This window comes from Haliotis cracherodii, unplaced genomic scaffold, assembly GCF_022045235.1.
Source record: "Haliotis cracherodii isolate W230 unplaced genomic scaffold, xgHalCrac1.p SCAF_12, whole genome shotgun sequence".
Classification (NCBI taxonomy): Eukaryota; Metazoa; Mollusca; class Gastropoda; order Lepetellida; family Haliotidae; genus Haliotis; species Haliotis cracherodii.
This window is the reverse complement of record NW_027266267.1, coordinates 21,059,642-21,085,138: the sequence shown is the minus strand read 5'-3', so window position 1 is coordinate 21,085,138 and position 25,497 is coordinate 21,059,642. Positions and strand designations below refer to the sequence as shown.

The following is a 25,497-nucleotide window of genomic DNA, read 5'->3' as shown; positions in this document are numbered from 1 at the left end:
TTCACACATAGTACCCACGTAGATACCGCGTATACCTGCTGACAAGTTGAAGTAAGAACACTACACCAAGATGTATCACACGATGCAGAAAGTGAAATGGGAGTCGAATAACTATTGGCTTATTATATTTAAAAAATAGGTCGTTAGATAATCGATTTCGGTTTCTATAACTCATAAGGATGTTGTCACTTTTGTTTACGTATGAATATGCCTTTCGTCAAAAAATGAATAAAGGATGCGATTTTTTCACTTCTGGGTATTGATTATGCTGTAGGTGTATCCATATTTAGAAAATGAAAATTTCCTGACCATTTCTTATGTTCCATAAAATGTCAAATTAAAATTATTATATTGCTAATCTTATCTGAATCGAATCCGACTTGAAGTGAAACCCGTTAATCTTGACGTTCCATGTGAAATCCTGCTTACGACGGAATGCCAATCATTGGTACTGAGTGCTGTATTAACGTATTCTATATACTGACGTTAGCCCGGATGACGTGCTTGCCCGGATTGAGCAGAATTCCGGACAAACACGAGTTCCCTGTCTCAAACATTGAATAGTACATGTGATACTTGAACCTTACATATTGTGCGTGAACAGGATGATGCAGCTTCGGGCGTACTTGGTGCTGCTTCAGACGTCGTTGGTGCTGCTTCAGACGTCGTTGGTGCTGCTTCAGACGTCGTTGGTGCTGCTTCGGACGTAGTTGGTGCTGCTGCGGACGTAGTTGGTGCTGCTGCGGACGTAGTTGGTGCTGCTGCGGATGTAGTTGGTACTGCTGCGGACGTAGTTGTTGTTGACTCTGACGCTGTTGCCGGAACTGGAAATATAAGGACATTGTGATTTCAACTCGATCTACTTCAAAAGGCAGGATTTAAACTGAAGTCTCTTTCAGTGTATATTTAGATTAATAAACAATTGTTGCTCTTCATCCCGAACGTGGCTTGCTTGTATGAAGGAGAATATTGGCCTCCTTAACAGTGAAACTGCGGGATTTAATCTTAAAACAGCGCAACACCAAACACACTCAATGGATGTTAAGGAGCTACAGCCACTAGTACAGATTGCGTGTTCCTACTCTTCGTCCTGACAGTGCATGAATATGGTTGAACGCCGCTCTCAGCAATAGTCTTGTAATATTACGGCTTGCCACACCAGACATGTTACACATTGTACCCTTGTAGGCCTAGTACCAGCGATATGACGACTTGGTACAGTAGACATGATCTTCAGACATTGTACCCTTACAGGCATAGTACCAGCAATATGACGACGGGGAACAACAGACATGTTCTTCAGACAATGTACCCTTGTAGGCCTAGTACCAGCAATATGACGATTGGGAACAGTAGACATGATCTTCAGACATTGTACCCTTGTAGGCCTGGTGTAAGCAATATGACGACGGGGTACAGTAGACATGATCTTCAGAAATTGTACCCTTACAGGCATAGTACCAGCAATATGACGATTGGGAAAAGTAGACATGATCTTCAGACATTGTACCCTTGAAGGCCTGGTACCGGCAACATGACGATGGGGGACAGTAAACATGATCTTCAAACCTTGAACCCTTGTAGGCCTAGTACCAGCAATATGACGACGGGGAACAACAGACATGTTCTTCAGACAATGTACCCTTGTAGGCCTTGTACCAGCAATATGACGACGGGGAACAGTAGACATGATCTTCACACATTGTACCCGTGTAGGCCTGGTACCAGCAATATGACGACGGGGAACAACAGACATGATCTTTACACATTGTACCCTTGTAGGCCTTGTACCAGCAATATGACGATGGGGACAGTAGACATGATCTTCACACATTGGAACACGACGATCCATCAAGTCTCAGAGGTGTTCTATGGGGGACATGTCGGGTGAGCGTGCAGGCCACGGCAGGACGTTGACGGTGTTGGTTGCGAGGAAGTTAGTGACAATTCTGGCTGTATGGGCTCTAGCGTTGTCATGCTGATAAATGACACCACGTGGCTGCTGTTGGAGAAATGGTTGGACAACTGGACGAAGAATGTTATCCATGTAACGCTGAGCTGTCAAGTTTCCGTCAACGATGACCAGCGGTGTCCTCTCCTGCCCACAGATCCCTCCCCACACCATGGCACTCCCTCCACCATGCGGTACGACCTCCTGCACGCAACACGCCGCCGTTCGTTCGCCCGTTCGGCGGTAAACACGTTGTCTTCCATCAGCCCTAAACATACAGAATCGACTTTCGTCAGTGAAGACAACCCTCTGCCAGTCACGTCGTTGCCAACGTCGTACAGTCCGGGCCCATCTCAATCGCAGACGACGACGTTGCTCTGTCAATAGCTGTCCTCTGTATAGTCTAAAAGCCCCGATTCTATGAGCCCTGAGTCTCCTGGCCACTGTCTGTCGACCCAGTGACCTAAGGCATTTGTCACCGATGACGTCACTGTCAGGAAGCGATTTCGGAGGTGCAAGGTACGCAAGTACCGGTCCTCATGGGGCGTGGTCACCCTGGGTGTGCCTGTTCTTGGCCTGTCAGAGGTCCGCCCTGTCTGTCTGTAACGTTGCATCAAGTTGGTAACGGCAACACGGGAGCAACCGAAGGTTCGTGCAGTATGGGCGTGGGTGGCCCCCAAGGCTCGTTCACGTTGTTCGACTGTGAGTCGTGGTATTTCTTTTGTGTTGCAATCGTTTTATACCCTTACCCGAACGTGCATTTGCAGTTGTCCGTTGTGCACGTGTTTTTCACTTTTTCGTGTTATCTAACATGTAACAGACTATTAACTATTAACTATTAACTATTAACATTTTCTGCATACACTATTGTTGTATTTAGGTTATGTGTTTTAGATAGACTTCAGTTGGTAAAGTTTCTTTTGGACGTCAGTTTAGCTGGAATAATATATGGTGGCGTTAAACAAGAAACACGGAAACAAATCAGCATCATCACGACGGGGGACTCCAGAAAGTGCCTCCAAATATTATGCCCATGTAGTGGTAACGCCGGGAACCTTGATGAACGAAGGGTGAAGAACGGTGTGCCTATTTTCCAGCCTACATTATTATTTTCCTGCTGAGAAAGTGAATTTGCAGGAGGATTTACGCAGTGTGACTCGTTTTTAACGTTTATACCTCAAAAACGCAAACTATATTGAAGACACTAGTAAATCGCACTACGACAATTCCGAATTGCGATAAGATTCATATTTAATGGATTCTCTGTCCCTCCTCTCTCCCCCTCCCCTTCCTATCTCTCCGTCTCTCTCTCTCTCTCTCTCTGACTCTCTCACTCACCCACCTTTCTCCCTCCACTCTCTCTCTCTCACTCACCCATCTCTCACCCATATCTGATCCATCTCTCTCCCTCCACTGCCCGTTCCCATCTCCCCCTTTTTTCCCTCCCCTCCCTCTCTGTCCTCTTCGCTCCCCTCTTATCTCTCACCCCCTTCTCTCTCCATCCTCCTATCCCTCTCACACATTCACCCTCTCTCTTTCTCTCTCTCTCTCTCTCTACTGTTTTGGGGGTACGTCAGGATACAAGGTCAAACTACTCACCTCCAGCCTCCTGACACACTGTGTTGTAAGCGGAGGTCAGGCTAGTCGCCTTCCACATGCCGCCCATGTTGCTTGTCATGCTGTAAGCGCAGTCACCGGAATCGCCGCCTTCCCATCTTGGTGACGTCATAGCAGCTCCGGTTAGAGATACAGGATCCCACCACTGCCAGGTCCCGCTGACCTTCTTCAGCCCCAACCAGTGCTGCCCGTATTGGCTTCCTGCGACAAGGGATATAATTCAGTTTGACTACTTGACTAATGCGTTAGGTTCCAAACTGCACGCGAGAGAGTGTGTGTATGTGTTAACGCGACTGTCAGCAGGTTTCCAATTTTATAATGGCAGTGTGCACATAATCGAATCTAGACCAGAAAATCCAGTGATTGATATCATAAGCAATCGTCTTGGCCATCAACCAATTTAAGTCACCAAGTCATTCGTCACCACTCGCCCCTTTCTGTAACCTGCAAGAAGACTCGTCCCCCTATCGATGAATGTTATGTGCGAAAATATGTGCGAACCCGGTCGCAAAAATGGCCATGAGAGGGGCACGAGTCGCTATTCGGCTTTTCCCGGAATAACACGAGTTGGTCACGAATGTCACAAGTCTGTCCACCCGATCTGTCTTACGACTAGCATAGGTTGCTAGGGGCACAGAACCCGGATTCCCCAAGGTGTCTTTGACACTAAATTAACCTTAATTATATTAAGTTTTGTTTAAAAAGATGCGCTGATAGAGTTGCCAATTGCATTGTGGCTATGCCTTAACGCTTTTGGATGTTCCATATACAGTAAACTACGGTTATAACGAACACGCGTATAACGAACTGACCGATAGAACGAACGTATTTCTTACTCCCGACCATTTGTTGTATCTATGCTGTATATATGCTTATAACGAAATACGGTTATTACGAACTAAAATTAGTGATCCCTTCGAGTTCGTTATAACCGTAGTTTATTGTACCTTTGTGACGTCTTCACCTTACCGTGGCAAAGGAAATATGTTCGTTTTACACCGCTTTGAATAGTATGCAATACAAAGGGCAATGCGGCACATGGACACTTCATCTCACCGAGCGCGGCGTACACGGCCTCCTGGGTTGCCTCGTTCTGGAAGTTCGGAAGTTTTGTCCACTCTCTCGAGCAAAGTGTCTCTGCGTCGGAGTATTGAAAGTTATTAATGAAGCCATAGTAACAGACTCCATCCACTTCGACGGTCTTGTGCAGAGTACCATCAGAGGAGAACTTGGAACAGTTGCCACCTGTTGGACAAAATCAGTTGAGTGATGAGTATTGCATGCCAGGAGAAATATCAACGCTACAGTTAAGATCAATTGCTACTGAGAGGAGGATGCACGATGTCAACCCCATGTCGTCTGGACAGGGTTAGGCGGGAGGACAAGATGATGGGTTCTGGGTACGGTCTGTGGGGGGTCGCATGTTGACGAGTGTCTGAGGTACCGCGTATGTTTAGAAATATCTCCAGTTGACATTGTTCACGTGTTGACGAGTGTCTGAGATACCGCGTATGTTTAGAAATATCTCCAATTGACATTGCTCACGTGTTGACGAGTGCCTGAGGTACCGCGTATGTTCAGAAATATCTCCAATTGACATTGCTCTAGATGTCGCCAAGACGTGGTGGAGGGGGAACAAGATGTCATCATGACATGGTGGAAGTGGGGAAAAGATGTCATCATGACATGGTGGAGGGGGAACAAGATGTCATCATGACATGGTGGAGGGGGAAAAGATGTCATCATGACATGGTGGAGGGGGAAAAGATGTCATCATGACATGGTGGAGGGGGAACAAGATGTCATCATGACATGGTGGAGGGGAGAACAAGATGTCATCATGACATGGTGGAGGGGAGAACAAGATGTCATTTGGACATGGTGGAGGGGGAACAAGATGTCATCATGACATGGTGGAGGGGGAACAAGATGTCATCATGACATGGTGGAGGGGGAACAAGATGTCATCATGACATGGTGGAGGGGAGAACAAGATGTCATCATGACATGGTGGAGGGGGAAAAAGATGTCATCATGACATGGTGGAGGGGGGAACAAGATGTCATCATGACATGGTGGAAGTGGGGAAAAGATGTCATCATGACATGGTGGAGGGGGAACAAGATGTCATCATGACATGGTGGAGGGGGCAGCAAGATGTCATCATGACATGGTAGAAGTGGGGAAAAGATGTCATCATGACATGGTGGAGGGGGAACAAGATGTCATCATGACATGGTGGAGGGGGAAAAGATGTCATCATGACATGGTGGAGGGGGGGAACAAGATGTCGTCTGGACATGGTGGAGGGGGAACAAGATGTCATCATGACATGGTGGAGGGGGAAAAGATGTCATCATGACATGGTGGAGGGGGGGAACAAGATGTCATCATGACATGGTGGAGGGGAAACAAGATGTCATCATGAGATGGTGGAGGGGGGAACAAGATGTCATCATGACATGGTGGAGGGGGAACAAGATGTCATCATGACATGGTGCAGGGGAGAACAAGATGTCGTCTGGACATGGTGGAGGGGAGAACAAGATGTCGTCTGCACATGATGGAGGGGGAACAAGATGTCGTCTGGACATGGTGGAGGGGGGAACAAGATGTCATCATGACATGATGGAGGGGGAACAAGATGTCATCATGACATGGTGGAGGGGGAAAAAGATGTCATCATGACATGGTGGAGGGGGGGAACAAGATGTCATCATGACATGGTGGAGGGAGAACAAGATGTCATCATGACATGGTGCAGGGGAGAACAAGATGTTGTCTGGACATGGTGGAGGGGAGAACAAGATGTCATCATGACATGGTGGAGGGGGAACAAGATGTCGTCTGGACATGATGGAGGGGAGACCAAGATGTCATCATGACATGATGGAGGGGAGAACAAGATGTCATCATGACATGATGGAGGGGGAACAAGATGTCATCATGACATGGTGGAGGGGGAACAAGATGTCGTCTGGACATGATGGAGGGGAGACCAAGATGTCATCATGACATGATGGAGGGGAGAACAAGATGTCATCATGACATGATGGAGGGGGAACAAGATGTCATCATGACATGGTGGAGGGGGAACAAGATGTCGTCTGGACATGGTGGAGGGGGGAATAAGATGTCATCATGACATGGTGGAGGGGAAACAAGATGTCGTCTGGACATGGTGGAGGGGAGAACAAGATGTCATCATGACATGGTGGAGGGGAAACAAGATGTCGTCTGGACATGGTGGAGGGGGGAACAAGATGTCATCATGACATGGTGGAGGGGGAACAAGATGTCGTCTGGACATGGTGGAGGGGGGAACAAGATGTCATCATGACATGGTGGAGGGGGAACAAGATGTCGTCTGGACATGGCGGAGGGGTGACAAGATGTCGTCTGGAGCAGAGGGAAGAGGGAGACAAGATGTCGTCTGGGGCAGAGGGAAGAGGGGAGACAAGATGTCGTGTGGAGCAGAGGGAAGAGGGGTGACAAGATGTCGTCTGGAGCAGAGGCAAGAGGGAGACAAGATGTCGTCTGGGGCAGAGGGAAGAGGGGAGACAAGATGTCGTCGGGGGCAGAGGGAAGAGGGGACCAAAGATGTCGTCTGGAGCAGAGGGAAGAGGGGACCAGAGATGTCGTCTGGAGCAGAGGGAAGAGGGGACCAAAGATGTCGTCTGGAGCAGAGGGGAGAGGGGAGACAAGATGTTGTCTGGAGCAGAGGGAAGAGGGAGACAAGATGTTGTCTGGAGCAGATGAAAGGTTAGACGTGATGTTTTCTGGAGCAGAGGGAAGAGGGGAGACAAGATGTCGTCTGGAACAGATGAAAGGTTAGAAGTTATGTTTTCTGGAGCAGAGGAAAGAGGGGTGACAAGATGTCGTCTGGAGCAGAGGGAAGAGAGGTGACAAGATGTCGTCTGGAGCAGAGGGAAGAGAGGTGACAAGATGTCGTCGTGAGCAGAGGGAAGAGAGGTGACAAGATGTCGTCTGGAGCAGAGGGAAGAGGGGAGACAAGATGTCGTCTGGAGCAGAGGGAAGAGGGGAGACAAGATGTCGTCTGGAGCAGATGAAAGGTTAGACGTGATGTTTTCTGGAGCAGAGGGAAGAGGGGTGACACGATGTCGTCTGGAGCAGAGGGAAGAGGGGTGACATGTTTGGACCACTGAGAGGCAGGATATCTTACCCACGAGAGTCCATCTTGATATCAATAGAACAACAAATGAGACAAATGTTGTGTGCATATTATCTCCCATGGTTGGTATCAGCACAACTGCTTGTGTGTTCCTGGTTTGATCTGCAACATGAAGAGCAAAACGTATACAATAGTTTTAAGTCAATGTCGCTGTCACAGTGTAGCTCTCTAAGATATATTTACACAGGCTTTTGAGGAAATTATTACTGAATCAAAATAGTATAATTCTTTTGCTGAGACTATGATGTTATCATATACCCATCCCGAATAACATGTCCGAATTGATTTTCCATGCAATCTTCCCTAGTCTTATTAATGTCTGTGACAGGTGAGTGAAAAATATTTTGCTGCAATTGCCTTGATGTTGTCTTTACAGTACCAAACACAAAGTCGTCTCCATAGGTACAGAATAACATACACAACTGTTTGTTTTACGTTGAATATATATAACACATTTCATTGACACTATTGATTTTGAAAAAGACCTTTCCGAACGGTTGATTGTCGGACAGACGGATGTTTAGGAACATCAACAATTGACTGTTATACACACGGCTGCTCTAGGAACAACAACAGTTGCCTCACGAAGAGACGGGTGTTCTAGGAACACTAACAGTTGACTGTCGGACAGACGGGTGTTCTTAGAATATCAAGGGTTGACTGTCGAACAGATGAATGTTCTTAGAACATGGACGGTGGACTGTCGAAAAGACGAGTGTTCTAAGACCATGAATGGTTGACTATCGGGCAGGCGGGTGTTCTTAGAACATCAAGGGTTGACTGTCGAACAGACGAGTGTTCTAAGACCATGAACGGTTGACTACCGGGCAGACGGGTGTTCTTAGAACATCAAGGGTTGACTGTCGAACAGACGAGTGTTCTAATACCATGAACGGTTGACTATCGGGCAGACGGGTGTTTTTAGAATATCAAGGGTTGACTGTCGAACAGACGAGTGTTTTAAGACCATGAACTGTTGACTATCGGGCAGACGGGTGTTCTAGGAATATCAAGTTTTGACTGTCGAACAGACGAGTGTTTAGGAACAGGAAAGGTTGACTGTCGGGCGGACGGGAGTTTAGGAACACGAACGGTTGACTGTCAGGCAGACGTGTGTTCTAGGAATATCAAGGTTTGAGTGTCGAACAGACGAGTACCGTGAAGGGTTGACTATCAGGCAGACGGTTGTTCTAAGAATATCAAGGGGTTGACTGTCGAACAGACGAGTGTTCTAGTACCGTGAAGGGTTGACTATCAGGCAGACGGTTGTTCTAGGAATATCAAGGTTCGACTGTCGAACAGACGAGTGTTCTAGTACCGTGAAGGGTTGACTATCAGGCAGACGGTTGTTCTTAGAATATCAAGGGTTGACTGTCGAACAGACGAGTGTTCTAAGACCATGAACGGTTGACTATAAAGGCAGACGGCTGTTCTTAGAATATCAAGGTTTGACTGTCGAACAGACGAGTGTTCTAGTACCGTGAAGGGTTGACTATCAGACAGGCGGTTGTTCTAGGAATATAAAGGTTTGACTTTCGAACAGACGAGTGTTCTAGTACCATGATCGGTTGACTATCGGATAGACGGCTGTTCTATGAACTTCTGTAAAGTGGTACTGTACGCATGTCATGATGTCAACAGACATAGAGTAAGGTATCTGTCAAACATAGGGCTGAGTCTGAAGGGAGTTATGCCCGTCTGTGTGTTTTGCCAAGTTATTTTTTATTCCGAATGTGTCACGCAAAATACCACCACCCACAAATAGTGTATATGTACAGTAGTATGTTTCAGAGCTGTCAAATAAAACTGACGTTTTTTGTAATGCTATGTATGCCTTCAGAAACAATGCAGCGCTTTGTTCCTCCTCCACCATGTCATGATGACATCTTGTTCCCCCTCCATCATGTCCAAATAACATCTTGTTCCCCCTCCACCATGTCATGATGACATCTTGTTCCACCTCCATCATGTCCAAATGACATCTTATTCCCCCCTCCATCATGTCCAAATAACATCTTGTTCCCCCTCCATCATGTCCAAATGACATCTTGTTCCCCCTCCATCATGTCCAAATGACATCTTGTTCCCCCTCCACCATGTCATGATGACATCTTATTCCCCCCTCCACCATGTCCAGACAACATCTTGTTCTCCCCTCCATCATGTCCAAATAACATCTTGTTCCCCCTCCATCATGTCCAAATGACATCTTGTTCCCCCTCCATCATGTCCAAATAACATCTTGTTCTCCCCTCCATCATGTCCAAATAACATCTTGTTCCCCCTCCATCATGTCCAGACAACATCTTGTTCCCCCTCCACCATGTCATGATGACATCTTATTCCCCCCTCCACCATGTCCAGACAACATCTTGTTCTCCCCTCCATCATGTCCAAATAACATCTTGTTCCCCCTCCATCATGTCCAAATGACATCTTGTTCCCCCTCCACCATGTCATGATGACATCTTATTCCCCCCTCCACCATGTCCAGACAACATCTTGTTCTCCCCTCCATCATGTCCAAATAACATCTTGTTCCCCCTCCATCATGTCCAAATGACATCTTGTTCCCCCTCCACCATGTCATGATGACATCTTGTTCCCCCTCCACCATGTCATGATGACATCTTGTTCTCCCCTCCACCATGTCATGATGACATCTTGGTCTCCCCTCCACCATGTCCAGACAACATCTTGTTCCCCCTCCACCATGTCATGATGACATCTTGGTCTCCCCTCCATCATGTCCAGACAACATCTTGTTCTCCCCTCCACCATGTCATGATGACATCTTGGTCTCCCCCTCCACCATGTCATGATGACATCTTGTTCTCCCCTCCACCATGTCATGATGACATCTTGTTCCCCCTCCACCATGTCATGATGACATCTTGTTTCCCCTCCACCATGTCCAGACAACATCTTGTTTCCCCTCCACCATGTCATGATGACATCTTATTCCCCCCTCCACCATGTCCAGACAACATCTTGTTCCCCCTCCACCATGTCATGATGACATCTTGGTCTCCCCTCCACCATGTCATGATGACATCTTGGTCTCCCCCTCCACCATGTCATGATGACATCTTGTTCTCCCCTCCACCATGTCCAGACAACATCTTGTTCTCCCCTCCACCATGTCATGATGACATCTTGGTCTCCCCTCCACCATGTCATGATGACATCTTGGTCTCCCCTCCACCATGTCATGATGACATCTTGTTCTCCCTCCACCATGTCCAGATGACATCTTGTTCCCCCTTCACCATGTCCAGACGACATCTTGTTCTCCCTGTCACTCTCTTTCTTAAACAAACATTCAAATACCCCACCCATCCGAACTACCCACCCCACAACACACGCACGCACCCAACCACCACCACTCACTCACTCACTCACTCACTCACTCACTCACTCACTCACTCACTCACTCACTCTAATTTGTGAAAGTCATCAATAATTCTATGATTCAATAATTCTCACCTTCTGTGTTACTTTGACCGTCAAATAACACACCATGGTTGGATTTCATTCAAAATCTAGGAATCAATATAAACTCAATCTATTATGCAACAGTAAAAGCTTCCGTTGTGCGGGTTGATTGAAGATGTTTGCTTTGTACTCTTCTCAACTTAGGATCATTGGTGTTTCTCCAAGATCCAACATTTTAAAAGCCAGACTCGAGAGCCGAGGGCCGACGTTTTACGTATTTGGCAACAAGAAGTATTTATCGATGCTGGTGGGTCCTTGCAGCCATGTATTCAGAACAAACGGATGTGGAAGGGAACGCAATCGGAATTTCTAACTGATATGTGTTCTACTTTTCTTTTTTTGTCACCCACGGCGTAGTTCAAGGTCAAGATCACGGACACTGTTCATGTGTTGGTTGATGTTAATGTTTGACGTCAGTGTTTGACGGTTTTCTCCACGAATCCAGTTCCAATTGCACGTGATTGACGTATGTCAAATGTAAACGTTTCCAAGATTTCATTGATCCAAATAACTAAAGTGAACGGACTTCCTGAAAGTGGACGAACATGTATAAGCTATTAACACCAGCAACAGCATCAACACCAACATAACTTACGTAACCTACACCATCCACACCATCAATATAATCAACATCATCAACACCATAAAAACATCAACACTATCAACACCACCAACACATCAACATCATCTATATCATCTATATCATCTACACCATCTACACCATCTACACCACTAACATCATCTACATCAACATCATCTACACCATCAACATCTACACCATTAACATCATCTACATCATCACCATCATCTACACCATCAACATCATCAACACCATCTACATCATCAACATCATCAACACCATCAACATTATCTACACCATCAACATCATCAACATCATCTACGTCATCAACATCATCTACACCATCAACATCATCTACACCATCAACTTCATCTACATCATCAACATCATCAACACCATCAACATCATCAACATCAGCTACATCATCAACATCAGCTACATCATCAACATCATCTACACCATTAACATCATCTACACCATCAACACTATCAACATCATCAACACTGTCAACACTATCAACATCATCAACACCATCAACATCATCTACACCATCAAAATCATCTGCATCATCTACATCAACACCATCAACACCATCAACATCATCTACACCATCAACATCATCTACACCATCAATATCAACATCATCAACACCATTAACATCATCTACACCATCAACATCATCTACATCATCAACATCATCAACACCACTAACATCATCTACACCATCAACATCATCTATATCATCAATATCATCTACACCATCAACACCATCTATATCATCAACATCATCTACACCATCAACATCATCTACATCATCAACAACATCAACACCAGCAACATCATCTACACCATGAACACTACCAACACCATCGAAATCATCTACACAATCAACATCATCAACATCTTCTACACTAACAACACCATCGAGGTCATCAACACTATTTACGTCATTACCATCATTTCCATCATCAACATCGATATCTTGAAATCCAGAGGATCACCTTTGAAAAGACGCCATAGCCCATACCGTGTATACTCTGGTAAATAACACCTGAAAGTGGACGAACATGTATAAGCTATTAACACCAGCAACAGCATCAACACCAACATAACTTACGTAACCTACACCATCCACACCATCCACACCATCAATATAATCAACATCATCAACACCATAAAAACATCAACACTATCAACACCACCAACACATCAACATCATCTATATCATCTATATCATCTACACCATCTACACCATCTACACCACTAACATCATCTACATCAACATCATCTACACCATCAACATCTACACCATTAACATCATCTACATCATCACCATCATCTACACCATCAACATCATCAACACCATCTACATCATCAACATCATCAACACCATCAACATTATCTACACCATCAACATCATCAACATCATCTACGTCATCAACATCATCTACACCATCAACATCATCTACACCATCAACTTCATCTACATCATCAACATCATCAACACCATCAACATCATCAACATCAGCTACATCATCAACATCAGCTACATCATCAACATCATCTACACCATTAACACTATCAACATCATCAACACTGTCAACACTATCAACATCATCAACACCATCAACATTATCTACACCATCAACATCATCAACATCATCTACGTCATCAACATCATCTACACCATCAACATCATCTACACCATCAACTTCATCTACATCATCAACATCATCTACACCATCAACATCATCAACATCAGCTACATCATCAACATCAGCTACATCATCAACATCATCTACACCATCAACACTATCAACATCATCAACACTGTCAACACTATCAACATCATCAACACCATCAACATCATCTACACCATCAAAATCATCTGCATCATCTACATCATCAACACCATCAACATCATCTACACCATATCATCTACACCATCTACACCATCTACACCACTAACATCATCTACATCATCAACATCATCTACACCATCAACATCTACACCATTAACATCATCTACATCATCACCATCTACACCATCAACATCATCTACATCATCAACATCATCAACACCACTAACATCATCTACACCATCAACATCATCTATATCATCTATATCATCTACACCATCAACACCATCTATATCATCAACATCATCTACACCATTAACATCATCTACATCATCAACAACATCAACACCAGCAACATCATCTACACCATCAACATCATCTACACAATCAACACATCAACATCATAAATACCCCCAACTCCATCAACACCGTCAACACTATCAACACCATAAACATCATCAACACCATTAACATCATCTACACCATGAACACTACCAACACCATCGAAATCATCTACACAATCAACATCATCAACATCTTCTACACTAACAACACCATCGAGGTCATCATCACTATTTACGTCATTAACATCATTTCCATCATCAACATCGATATCTTGAAATCCAGCGGATCACCTTTGAAAAGACGTCATAGCCCATAACGTGTATACTCTGGTAAATAACACCTCAAGTGATTTGATCCCGATTGAGTTGACTTAATGATCTCCATCTCAGCAGAAATAGAGAAAATGTCATGTATAAACAAGCTGGAAAAAGGTTTACGAATATCTGTCGTCAAATGGCTTCTTAAATTAAATGCCGATGTGGCTTTAAATCGTAACTCACTCACTAACTCACTCTTAACTTAAATGTCAGTAGCAAATCAGCCGGAGCACCTGATACACTGTAAGAGCCTTTGGGAATTAGCTGAGAAATATTTTAAAATGTCCGTCATGGTTAACAATATACCACTCCAGATGAACGAGGAGATCGAAACAGTTTAGTCAGGTGCTGGAAGGTTTCATGTCATCACATACATTTACTGATTGTGAAAAATATTTGCAGTCGGATGATTTGTCATCAGAGATTACAATTTGTGAAGTATCAGATGCAATTCTTAACGTTGATACATCTCCAGGCGATGGCGGTATTCTCTCAGAGTTCTTTAAAAACGCCAAAGATATACTAATTCCATATCTCACTGTGCTGTTTAATTAAAGTTAAAAAAACCAAAGTGCTTTGACTACATCCATCATAATACCCCAAAACAAGAACGGCAAAAAAGGGCCCCGTTCCTCAAAGCGATCTTAGCGCTACCATGATGGTAAGCCTATGTTAAAGTATGGGACTTACGATCACCTTAGTGCTAAGATCATTATAAGTGAGGAACCTCATTACTTACCATGAGTAAGATATGTGCTTGTATACTAAATATACAAGCACAAGAAGATATAGATATTACTTGAGAATACCAAGGTGGGATCCGAAAGCATCATTCCACTGTCGACAATATATTCATTTGTACATGCATTAGTACAGAAACAAATTATACGTAAGTAAGTACATTTTACTGTGCTTTGCGTATTTTATGTGGTGAATAGAAATATATTTATGTTTTACTATTAAACAATGGCATTCATAGTAAATTCCTTAGAGTTAAAACAGAGTTTGCATAATCATGTTAAATCTGCAGTTTCTGCGGGTAATGGAAGCACATTATCGGAGTATTTTACGTGCTCGGTTGGTGTACGACAAGGATGTACTCTCAGTCCTTCTCAGTTTTTGTTAAGAAATTAGTGGAATTTATTTATTTGTTTATATCAGAGGAAAAGTACAACATATTTTTTTTATCATTTCCAGATGATCTAATAATGGTAGCAGATATTACCATACAATTATAAAAAAATGATTATATCTCTTGCAGGATTACTGTGAAATATGGGGAATTGAAATAAATACACAAAAATAATGTACCACTTAAGACTGTTAGCTCCCATAAATATCTGGGTCTATTACTCCTAAGTTAAATTGGACTACAGCTTCTAATACCTTGCAGAACACCAACACCATCAACATCATCTACACATCAACATCGATTTACATCATCTACAACACCGATAGCAACGCTGACACAATGTCAAGTGGTTATTTCCAAATAGAGATTGAAACCACACTTGGTAAGTAGATTAAAAGTAAGTCAAATCGAACATGGCCTCTAATTGCCCTCATTATTGCCATATATATGTACAACCAGCCTTCTAAAAACTGACCCTTCCAAAAAATATCAGGTATAAACATATGCCACAAACACCATCATACGCTACCATCAATCAATGTACAGTTGAAGATGAGAAGACAAGTGATTAACATGCCCCTCAGACTCGAAGGATTCATATTTCATTTACAGAAGATTGGTGTTCCGGTACCTGGACACGTTAATCAGTGAGTATTACACGTTCAATATTGCGACAAAAGAAGACGACGGTCGATCTATCTTGTATCGACGCCAGTCTTTAAACTAATGCGAGTCTCACTAACAGCTTTCATACACACATAACATGATTAAATCAAGTCGATCACTATACATGAACTATTGATAGTACTGACGACTGTGAGTCACCAGTGAAACGACACCAGTAACGCTGAAAGCAGCGTTATCCACTTCGCCCGCAGAAACATACGACGTCAGTTCTTTAATAAGTGACTTTTTATGTCAATCCACTTAAATGTTACATATCATCAATGCCATAGCAGTGATCTTCGATTCATGGTTTGTTGTCCCCTTCTACAACAACACTCGTGACAACGTTCCTGACCACCTTACCTAAGAGGATGCCGGTGTAGGATGCTCAAATGACTGCCCAGGCTCAGACGACTCGGATGACACCCCTAAGGCCCAAACGACTAGTTTGACCTTGATACTCAAGAATTGGATATAGAATAGGGGGAGAAGTTCGACCATGATACTAAAGAAATGGATATAGAATAGGGGGAGTAGTTTGACCCTGATACTCAAGAAATGGATATAGAATAGGGGGGGGTGGTTTGACTCTGATACTCAAGAAAAGAATATAGAATAGGGGGAGTAGTTTGACCCTGATACTCAAGAAATGGATATAGAATGGAGGGGGGTGGGGGGGGGGGGGGGTAGTTTGACCTTGATACTCAAGAAATGGATATAGAATAGGGGGAGTAGTTTGACTCTGATACTCAATAAATGGATAAAGAATAATGGGAGTAGTTTGACTCTGATACTCAAGAAATGGATATAGAATAAGGGAGTAGTTTGACTCTGATACTCAATAAATGGATACAGAATAGGGGGAGTAGTTTGACCCTGATACTCAGGAAATGGATATAGAAAAGGGGGAGAAGTTTGACCCTGATATTCAAGAAATGGGTATAGAATAGGGGCAGTGGTTTTACCCTGATACTCAAGAATTGGATATAGAATAGGGGGAGTAGTTTGAGTGTGATATGAAAGAATAGACGTAGGACACAGGGAGTATTCTGAAAATATTCTATAGGTAAAGAAAAGTAAAGTGATTTACGAGTAGCACCTTGAGTCTATCCAAATAAAGTTAAATTTAAAACTGTAATAAGATAACATGGACTAAAATATCTGATACACAATATCAGCGTTAGAAACTGGCACTAGTCCTGTAGTCCTTACCAAACTGCACAATAGTAAAGGTATCCTAAGGTCGAGTAGAAATTGGCCCATTTTAAGTGTTTTGCTACATGTATATGTTATCATTATAAGGACTAGTGGACAAAAACTGTTAGTTTCTAACCTTGAATATTGGGCATTGTTCCAAACCTGGCATTTCAAAATAGAAAATTAGGAAGAGGGGTTTAAAATCTTACGATACAAGATATGTTTGATCTTTTATGCAATCATTTTAATTCAAGACAAGGGGAGTCATTTGGGCCCAGTAGGGGAGTTAGCTGAGCCTAGAGGGAATGTTTAGAGCCTGGCTAGGGGAGTCATGTGAGCCTAGGCCCATGTGACTCTGGAGTCAAATTTAGGGGGAGCCATTTGAGCCTACTACACCGGGCCAGAATACGCACGGCCATGTTTACCATCCCAATACCACTCCTGAAGTTACAGTGTGTGGTTGTGTGTTCAAGTCATCAACCACCGGTTTGCCTTATCTATTGAAGCCGACACAGTTAACCGTTAATTAGCGTGATACGTGATAGCGAAGGACAACTGGAAGCAAGGACTTAAATGTTGGCAAAAGGCAATGGACAACGGGAAAAGGAAAGCCGGGGGTAATTAGCACTGATAGGTAATAGAATGGATGGCAAATGACAAATGGAATTATCCCCGGCCTCCCGTTTTGTTGTTTTACGCCGCACTCCTCAATATTCCAGCTATATGACGGCGGACTGTAAATAATCGAGCCTGAACCAGACAATCCAGTGATTAATATCATGAGCATCGATCCACGCAATTGGGATCGATGACATGCATCAAACCAAGTCAGCGAGTCTGACCACCCGATCCCGTTAGTCGCCTCTTACGACAAGCATAGTTGCCTATTACGGCCTATTCTACCCTGGATCTTCACGGGCCGGGCTTTTGTACTCAAAGACATTTTGTACTGAGCCTGGTACTAAGGCCTAATCTTTAATTACGTTTTCACTTTTAAAAAAAAACCGTATTGGATGTTGTCGAACACACTCAAAGCAACTATTTGACCACTCGATCAATATACTGAAAAAAATGTTATTTTTTGCATTACTAAATCACAGTTCACGGCTACATATAAGATGACAAGTTTGATAAAGTAAACACGGGAAACATGTATCTAAATACATTCTGCCAATAATATAACTCACAGTCAGTGGTAGCTATTCCTATGCATCCGTTTCTAGGTCCAAGGTGGTCAACTTAGCGGGATCCTCACCTCAGGGTTCTTTCTCTTTCCCCAAGTCTCCGACCCGACACTGGTGTTGTGTTGAACGACTTGCGAAACGGCTCCCTCCGTCAACTCCCCGTCCTGTACTATGTATTCCCTGACAGACCGACAAGTTTCACTCAATAGTTCCTATTGATCCAAGCAATAGACCCGTATATTGTCTCTCACTGCAATACCATTGCTACTGTGCATATAAGTGATTGCTCACTTTGTGGAAATAAACAGACATCGAATAATTAATCAACAATGTCTTTTTTCAATTATTTTGCTTTTTCGATTTCCGTGTTGAAACAGTTTTAATTGATACGTAGTGTAACAATAAACACGGCATGAAAAAAACATTTCCTGACGTTTGGACAAGTGATGGTTTTTATGTAACTCATTTCCAAGTATTCCAAATCATTTGGTTATATTTACATGTATGGCTAGTTTGGAAATGTTTGGAAATGCCTAGTTTGGGAATGTTTAGAAATGCCTTAATTGGGAATGTTTGGAAATGCCTAGTTTGGGAATGTTTGGAAATGCCTAGTTTGAGAATGTTTTCGAAATGCCAAATGCCTTGTTTGGAAATGCCTTATTTGGGAATGTTTGGAAATGCCTAGTTTGGGAATGTTTGGAAATGCCTAGTTTGGGGATGTTTGAAAATGCCTTGTTAGGGAATGTTATGAAATGCCTAGTTTGGGAATGTTTGGAAATACCTTGTTTGGCAATGTTTGGAAATGTCTTCTTTGGGAATGTTTGGAAATGCCTTGTTTGGGGAATGTTTGAAAATGCCTAATTTGGGAATGTTTGGACATGCCTTCTTTTGGGAATGTTTTGAAATGACTTATTTTGGACATTTTGGAAATGCCTAGTTTGGGAATGTTTGGAAATGCCTTGTTTTGGGAATGTTTGGAAATGCCTTGTTTGGAAATGCCTTGTTTGGAAATGCCTTATTTGGGAATGTTTGGAATTGCCAAGTTCGGGAATGTTTGGAAATGCCTAGTTTGGGAATGTTTGGAAATGCCTAGTTTGGGAATGTTTGGAAATGCCTAGTTTGGGAATGTTTGGAAATGCCTAGTTTGGGAATGTTTGGAAATGCCTAGTTTGGGAATGTTTGGAAATGCCTTGTTTGGGGAATGTTTGAAAATTACTAATTTGGGAATGTTTGGAATTGCCTTGTTTGGAAATGTTATGAAATATCTCGTTTGGGAATGTTATGAAATGTCTCGTTTGGGAATGTTTGGACATGCCTTCTTTTGGGAATGTTTTGAAATGACTAATTTGGAAATTTTGGAAATGTTTGGAAATGCCTTGCTTGGAAATGTTTAGAAATGCCTTGTTTGGGAATGTTTGGAAATGCCTTCTTTTGGGAATGTTTGGAAATGCGTAGTTTCGGAATGTTTAGAAATGCCAAATGCCTTGTTTAGGAATTTTTGGAAATGTGTAGTTTCGGAATGTTTGGAAATGCCAAATGCCTTGCTTAGGAATGTTTGGAAATGCCTTGTTTTGGGAATGTTTAGAAATGCCTTATTTGGGAATGTTTGGAAATGCCTAGTTTGGGAATGTTTGGAAATGCCTTGTTTTAGGAATGTTTGGAAATGCCTAGTTTGGGTATATTTGAAAGTGCCTTGTTAGGGAATGTTTGGAAATGCCTTGTTTGGGAATATTTGGAAATGCCTTGTTTGGGCATGTTTGGGAATGTTGTAGAATGCACTCATTTACATAAGCGTCCATACTCGTCAACAAAATACTGAAATCACTCATTAACAAGTCTCGTTAATCCGACAAAATCATATGCAACCAGCCATATCGGATTAATGTACTTGACATTACATGGAGTGAGTGAGTTGTGTTTAACGCCGCATTTAACAGTATTCCAGTTATATCACGGCGTGTCAGCTTAATGTGGGAGGAGCGACCGAAGTGATGCAGGTCTCAGACATTTATCATTTCGGGGAAACCCACGTGTGTGTGTGTATGTGTGTGCGTGCGTACGTGTGTGTGAGGCTCTGTGTGTTGTGTTTGGGTGGCAAGGCTTGGTGTGGTTTACGTGGCATGGTGTGATATGTGTATATATATAACCTTGTCATACAGTTGGGACTTATATATCCCCAGACATTTCATAGTGTAATACTTTTGTCTTATTGTCTCTTATAGTCCTCAGGGCGGCCATTACGGCCAGACGAGACATAAACAATTATTTTTCTTCTTCTATAACTAACGTCATTTCTTCGGGCGTTCGATATCTCTGCAGCGTCTGCACACAAAGTCACAGCTCGTCAAGTAGGATAAAGGGCGCTCAGAACATGGCGAGGAACATTTAATTGCAAGTGCCCATGGAGACGAAAGAGCCGTAGCGTGTTTGTAACATTGTCATAGATGCCATTTGATGAAAAAATATTACGATAGTAACGTTGTGTGTTACATGCAACTGAACACTAACATTTCAGTGCTTACTTTTATTAACAATAATAATAATGTATTCTTCGATAACATTTATGTGAACCTTTTGCTTTTTCTTTTAGCTTCGGGGCACGGGTGGCACAGTTGTCTATGTCGCCGCGATTCGCTGTGCAGAGTTGCGTCCCTTTGGCATGCCAGAAACCTATGAAAGTGGGTTCGAATCCCGGTTCGCCCCGATTATGTTTCTAGGTTTGTCAGCACCATACCCGTGCTCGTGGGTTTCACCGAACTGGTAAACGTCTGAGACCTGCATCACTTCGGGCTTTCCTACCACATTAAGCTGACACGTGGTGATATAACTGGAATACTGTTAAAAGCGGCGTTGAACCCAACTAGCTCACTAATGTATTTCTTATATGAGATTATGTACACCCTCTTTAAGGGTGATGTAAAACGTACAAACAGAAACCTTGCAACAATGAAATATTTGTGGCAGGCAATTATTTTTCAACAGTCAGAAGCATTATTATTTTTGTCCCCCGACCCAACGAAGTTGGCAGGGGATATTTAAATGGGTTCCGTCTGTCCGTCCGTACGTCCGTTTGTGCGTGCGTCCTGAAATCGTTTCCGGGGCATAACTCAGAAACTGTTAAATATTTCCCTACGAAACTTTGCATGTCTAACTTTGCATGTATTGTTTTTGTTTCCATGGCAACAAGCTGGATTTAAATTTTAATATAGGGTGGGTTCAATTATGGAGTATAACAAATAAACTGTTAAATATTTCCTTGCCAAACAGTGCGTGTCTATATCTAAAGCAAACTGAACTGGTGCCATTTAGTATTAAGGAGTTTTAGAAATGTTAATTTTAGAATTTCATTGCAGCTATTTTGGCTAAGAGAAATGTTGGTCAGTTACCTGGTTTTGGACTATAACGTGTTAAAACGGTCGGAGGATATAGATGACTTCGTCGACTATACGCTTGTTTCAATAATTTGGGGGAACATTCTTTTTTCCGTAATTCCCAGACTCCACCCCTCCCTAAGAAAAGCGTATGATCGGTTCCTAAGTTATTGAGTGTTTGCTTTTCACTTCCCTGCTTGTACCTACATGAACATAACTCATATATGCTTTACTTAGAAGATACATCTGTCACATTCTTCTCATATAACAGACCGCCTCTGTGGTCTAGTGGTAGAGCGTCCGCCCGGAGAGCGGAAGGTCCGGGGTTCGATCCCCGGCCGCGTCATACCAAAAGACGTTAAAAAATGGTACTTGTTGTTGCCCTGTCTGGCGCTCGGCATAAAGGGGTTAAAACAAGGACTGGTCGGCTCGGAGTCAGTATACTGTGACTGAGTGGGGTATTTATGTTAAACTGCGGCATGGTATCTCAGTGGGATAGCACTATAAATCGGCATCAGTCCGGACTAGTATAAGAAGCCACACAAACACACATGCACGTCGCTGTATAAGTGCAATAATCTTGGGCGCGACGTTAAACCCCATTTCACCTCACCTCGCCTCTCAAATAACAGATGTGGAGAGGTAAAAAAAGCGAGGTAATAAAGTACCTATCCGTCAAATGTCGGTAAGGTGACAAAACCTTAATCCTCAAGCAACTCGGTAGTATGGATAACTTGGAAAAGAATTTTTCTCTAGCTAGTTGGTAAAATTTGAAGAAAAAAAGTATGTGACCGTTATATCATCTGAATAATACACTAGATATTATATATTTAATGTATAATCTATGTTATTTACCATTATATATCTACATCATTAAAACCCACATCGTCATTCACGCACAATTATGTTATGGGTAGAGAAATATTTTTATCATATAACAGGTAGGTTTCTCGGCAGGATAAAGCCAACGGATAAAAACGATATCCGTTGGTGTCATATGCGGATAGAGATGCAAATATCAAAGGTCAAGTAGGGACTTATTTTCACTGTTTATAAACAAACATGGCGTCGCCCTCGTCATTCGGCGATCGAGTCAGAATTAACCACCGGGAATCTGGATAAACTACAGGGATAATTGTTATCATTATCAAAAGAACAGTCTAATATACTGAAAATCAGTGTCGAACTGTAAAATAGCTAAGGCATTTTATAAGTTTTGGCAACTTTGGAGATATAAATTTCGCAAACAATTTTGCGAGGGCACATCTGTGTTTGTAGACCTCTGCGGCTTGAAACCTTCTCCTCAAATTAAAATAGTGGGATTTGGCCGAAATATGTTTGAATTGTTACCTTGTTTCGTTTTGTCGCTGTGTGTACATCTGACTACACTTCTTAACTATGACAGGACAGACCGACTGTCAACATCGTCTGACCGTGGCCGTGACGTCTCATAGACTAGGGTTAGAGAAGCTTCCCTTTGACAAAGGGCAGTTACTCTAGCGGACAGACCGATGGATTGCCGCGAAAGGCAATTAAAAACAATAGTTGTTTTGAGTATATGTTGCTTCGCCACTGTATAAGAAAGAGATTTCAGCTGGAACTATATTGGCTACTGTCACTGTCCGACTGACACATCACCCTGTGACGTAATAAATATTAATGCACGCTTTCAAGGAAAACTCGCAATGTTTCGGTAATGTTTGTGAAAGAGGGAAAGCGATTTTGAAGCACAGAATTAAAGAATGACATTATATGATAAAGAGGTTATCACGCTTGTGTGTTTGGGGATGGTAAATATCCTGTAATAGGAATAAATACTATGTATTTAGCTCGCCAAGGCTCGCTAAATACAATGTTTATTCCTAATGCAGGATATTTGCCATCCCCAAACACACAAGCGTGATAACCTCTATGTATTGTGTTGTATGTTTGGTCGGTATGACATGTGAATGTGCCAGCTGATGATGGTGTCACACTGCGTGGATCCAGACTGTAGGTTTGTGAGCACGTTATTATTCCCTAAATAGTTATACACATGGTTGAATATATATATCTTTAAACATCTTTGCGTAACAAATTGTGTTCCCGCCGACCTGAAATTTGTACATTTATTCACGCTATACATATTATGAATATGAAAATCTACATGCATGGCTGGCTCCCTCTGGCATCTGTATGTTTCACAGTTCACATACCGTGTTCGACGTAATAAGCGCCCCGCTCTAATCAGCGCCCACGGCGATATTTGCTAATATAATGGCTAGTGAACAATCCCAATTAGCACCCCTTCCGATTGATCAATGTACACAAGACTTATTTATTCGCGTATAATACACACTCGTGTGTTATATGCACCCTTAATTATAGGCAATTAAATTCTGGAAAAATATATCTGTCGTATATAAACATTTCAGGCTGTTAGCATAAACCACGAAATTTATCTTTCAACTCTGTTTTTTTTCCCACCAAAATAATATTCTAATAAGAGCCCCCTATTTCTAATTTTGAGAGCGCCCTGGGCGCTTATTACGTCGAATACGGTAGTTGCTTTACAATTTTAAGTGGAGCATATTCAATACAATGAATCTCTCCTGCCTTTGTCTTGCCGATTGTATACATAAAACCACCATTACACACATAACTGCAACCTGGGACGTGGGAAGAAATCTCGAATATGATGCACATAATTTCAGCAAATGCAACATATAAATAAATATATAGATAGCCTCACCCTCGTGTCTTTTGACATCAAATATATCAACACGGCTTGATATATTTGATATCAAAAGACACGAGGGTGCTATTTTATTTATCATCCAACATCATTCTTCCAACTTTTTCAGTTTGTAGACAGTAATAAGCAGTGTCTTAAGTGTAAAAAGTACGGCTAACAGCTTCAGTAGCAGAGCCATCAGTGATGTCATTTGATTGTGACGTCATGGTAACAATGACGTCACAATGGTCTGCAAAGCATTGGACGCTTGTTATTACCCATGTGATGAAGATACAGGTGGTAACATACTAAATCCGTACGTCACACGCGTGTCGTACAAGGCTGACCTTGTTTTATTCGTTTTGATTGGATAACCGTGACCTCTGTCACACCGGAACTACTTGTTTCGCATGATCAGATACCATAGAAAGTCCACTGGTTTCGTAAAAATGGTATCTAACGAAAATGAGTGTAGTAATCTCTATATCTCACCCAAGCGATATAGGAGCAAGTTTTGGATGAGAAAAGATATCTACGCGATAAATTGCAAAAAAACAATGAACAAGGAAGTGTGGTTTTATTTCACGATAAAACATTGTTCTGTCATGCCGTCGTTTCTGGAGTTTAGAACCTGCGCTCGCAACTTGATGACGTCGTATATTGGACGACGTTATTTGTAAGAGGGGAGTTTCTGGTGATTTGTTCCCCATTGATTTGAGCTGGGCTACGCAGATAAACGCGATGGCCGAACGATCGCATCAAAAACCTGGAGAGATGTGACAATCGGTATGTAGGGAAAAGACACAGGTAATCGACGCGAAGATTGTGAGAATATGCGGGAAATACCAACCTGCGCATAAAATGGACTTGTCCGACAT

The 25,497-nt window shown here is 42.7% G+C and overlaps 2 protein-coding genes across 2 annotated transcripts in view; both read right to left on the bottom strand.

Annotated features, from left to right (window-relative positions):
* Nucleotides 1-18,627, bottom strand: part of LOC139457640 (uncharacterized) — a 23,908-nt gene extending 5,281 nt beyond the window's left edge. The window contains exons 1-6 of the mRNA XM_071238993.1: nucleotides 18,539-18,627; nucleotides 7,752-7,862; nucleotides 4,625-4,813; nucleotides 3,551-3,769; nucleotides 770-824; nucleotides 588-664 (exon numbers count right to left, since the gene is read on the bottom strand). Of these exons, the coding sequence (XP_071095094.1) occupies nucleotides 588-664; nucleotides 770-824; nucleotides 3,551-3,769; nucleotides 4,625-4,813; nucleotides 7,752-7,821 (610 nt within the window). The 5' untranslated portion in view covers nucleotides 7,822-7,862; nucleotides 18,539-18,627. The remainder of the gene's footprint in view (nucleotides 1-587; nucleotides 665-769; nucleotides 825-3,550; nucleotides 3,770-4,624; nucleotides 4,814-7,751; nucleotides 7,863-18,538) is intronic.
* LOC139457169 (coiled-coil domain-containing protein 1-like) lies at nucleotides 11,891-25,497 on the bottom strand. Its single transcript, XM_071238593.1, has 4 exons — nucleotides 25,470-25,497; nucleotides 13,780-14,073; nucleotides 13,079-13,615; nucleotides 11,891-12,456 (listed from the first exon to the last, which is right to left on the bottom strand). Exons 1-4 carry the CDS (start codon nucleotides 25,495-25,497, stop codon nucleotides 11,891-11,893), a joined length of 1,425 nt encoding a protein of 474 aa, XP_071094694.1.

Bases quoted from the DNA above. Each gene is read 5' to 3' on its own strand.
- LOC139457169 (XM_071238593.1), bottom strand. From the start codon at position 25,497: ATGTCGGACAAGTCCATTTTATGCGCAG. The intron at 14,074-25,469 runs GTTGGTATTTCC...TTGATTGTGTAG, and splicing joins CAAGTCCATTTTATGCGCAG to ATGATGTTGATGGTGTAGAT. The intron at 12,457-13,078 runs GTGTAGATGATA...TTGATGGTGTAG, and splicing joins TGGTGTAGATGGTGTAGATG to ATGATGTTGATGGTGTAGAT.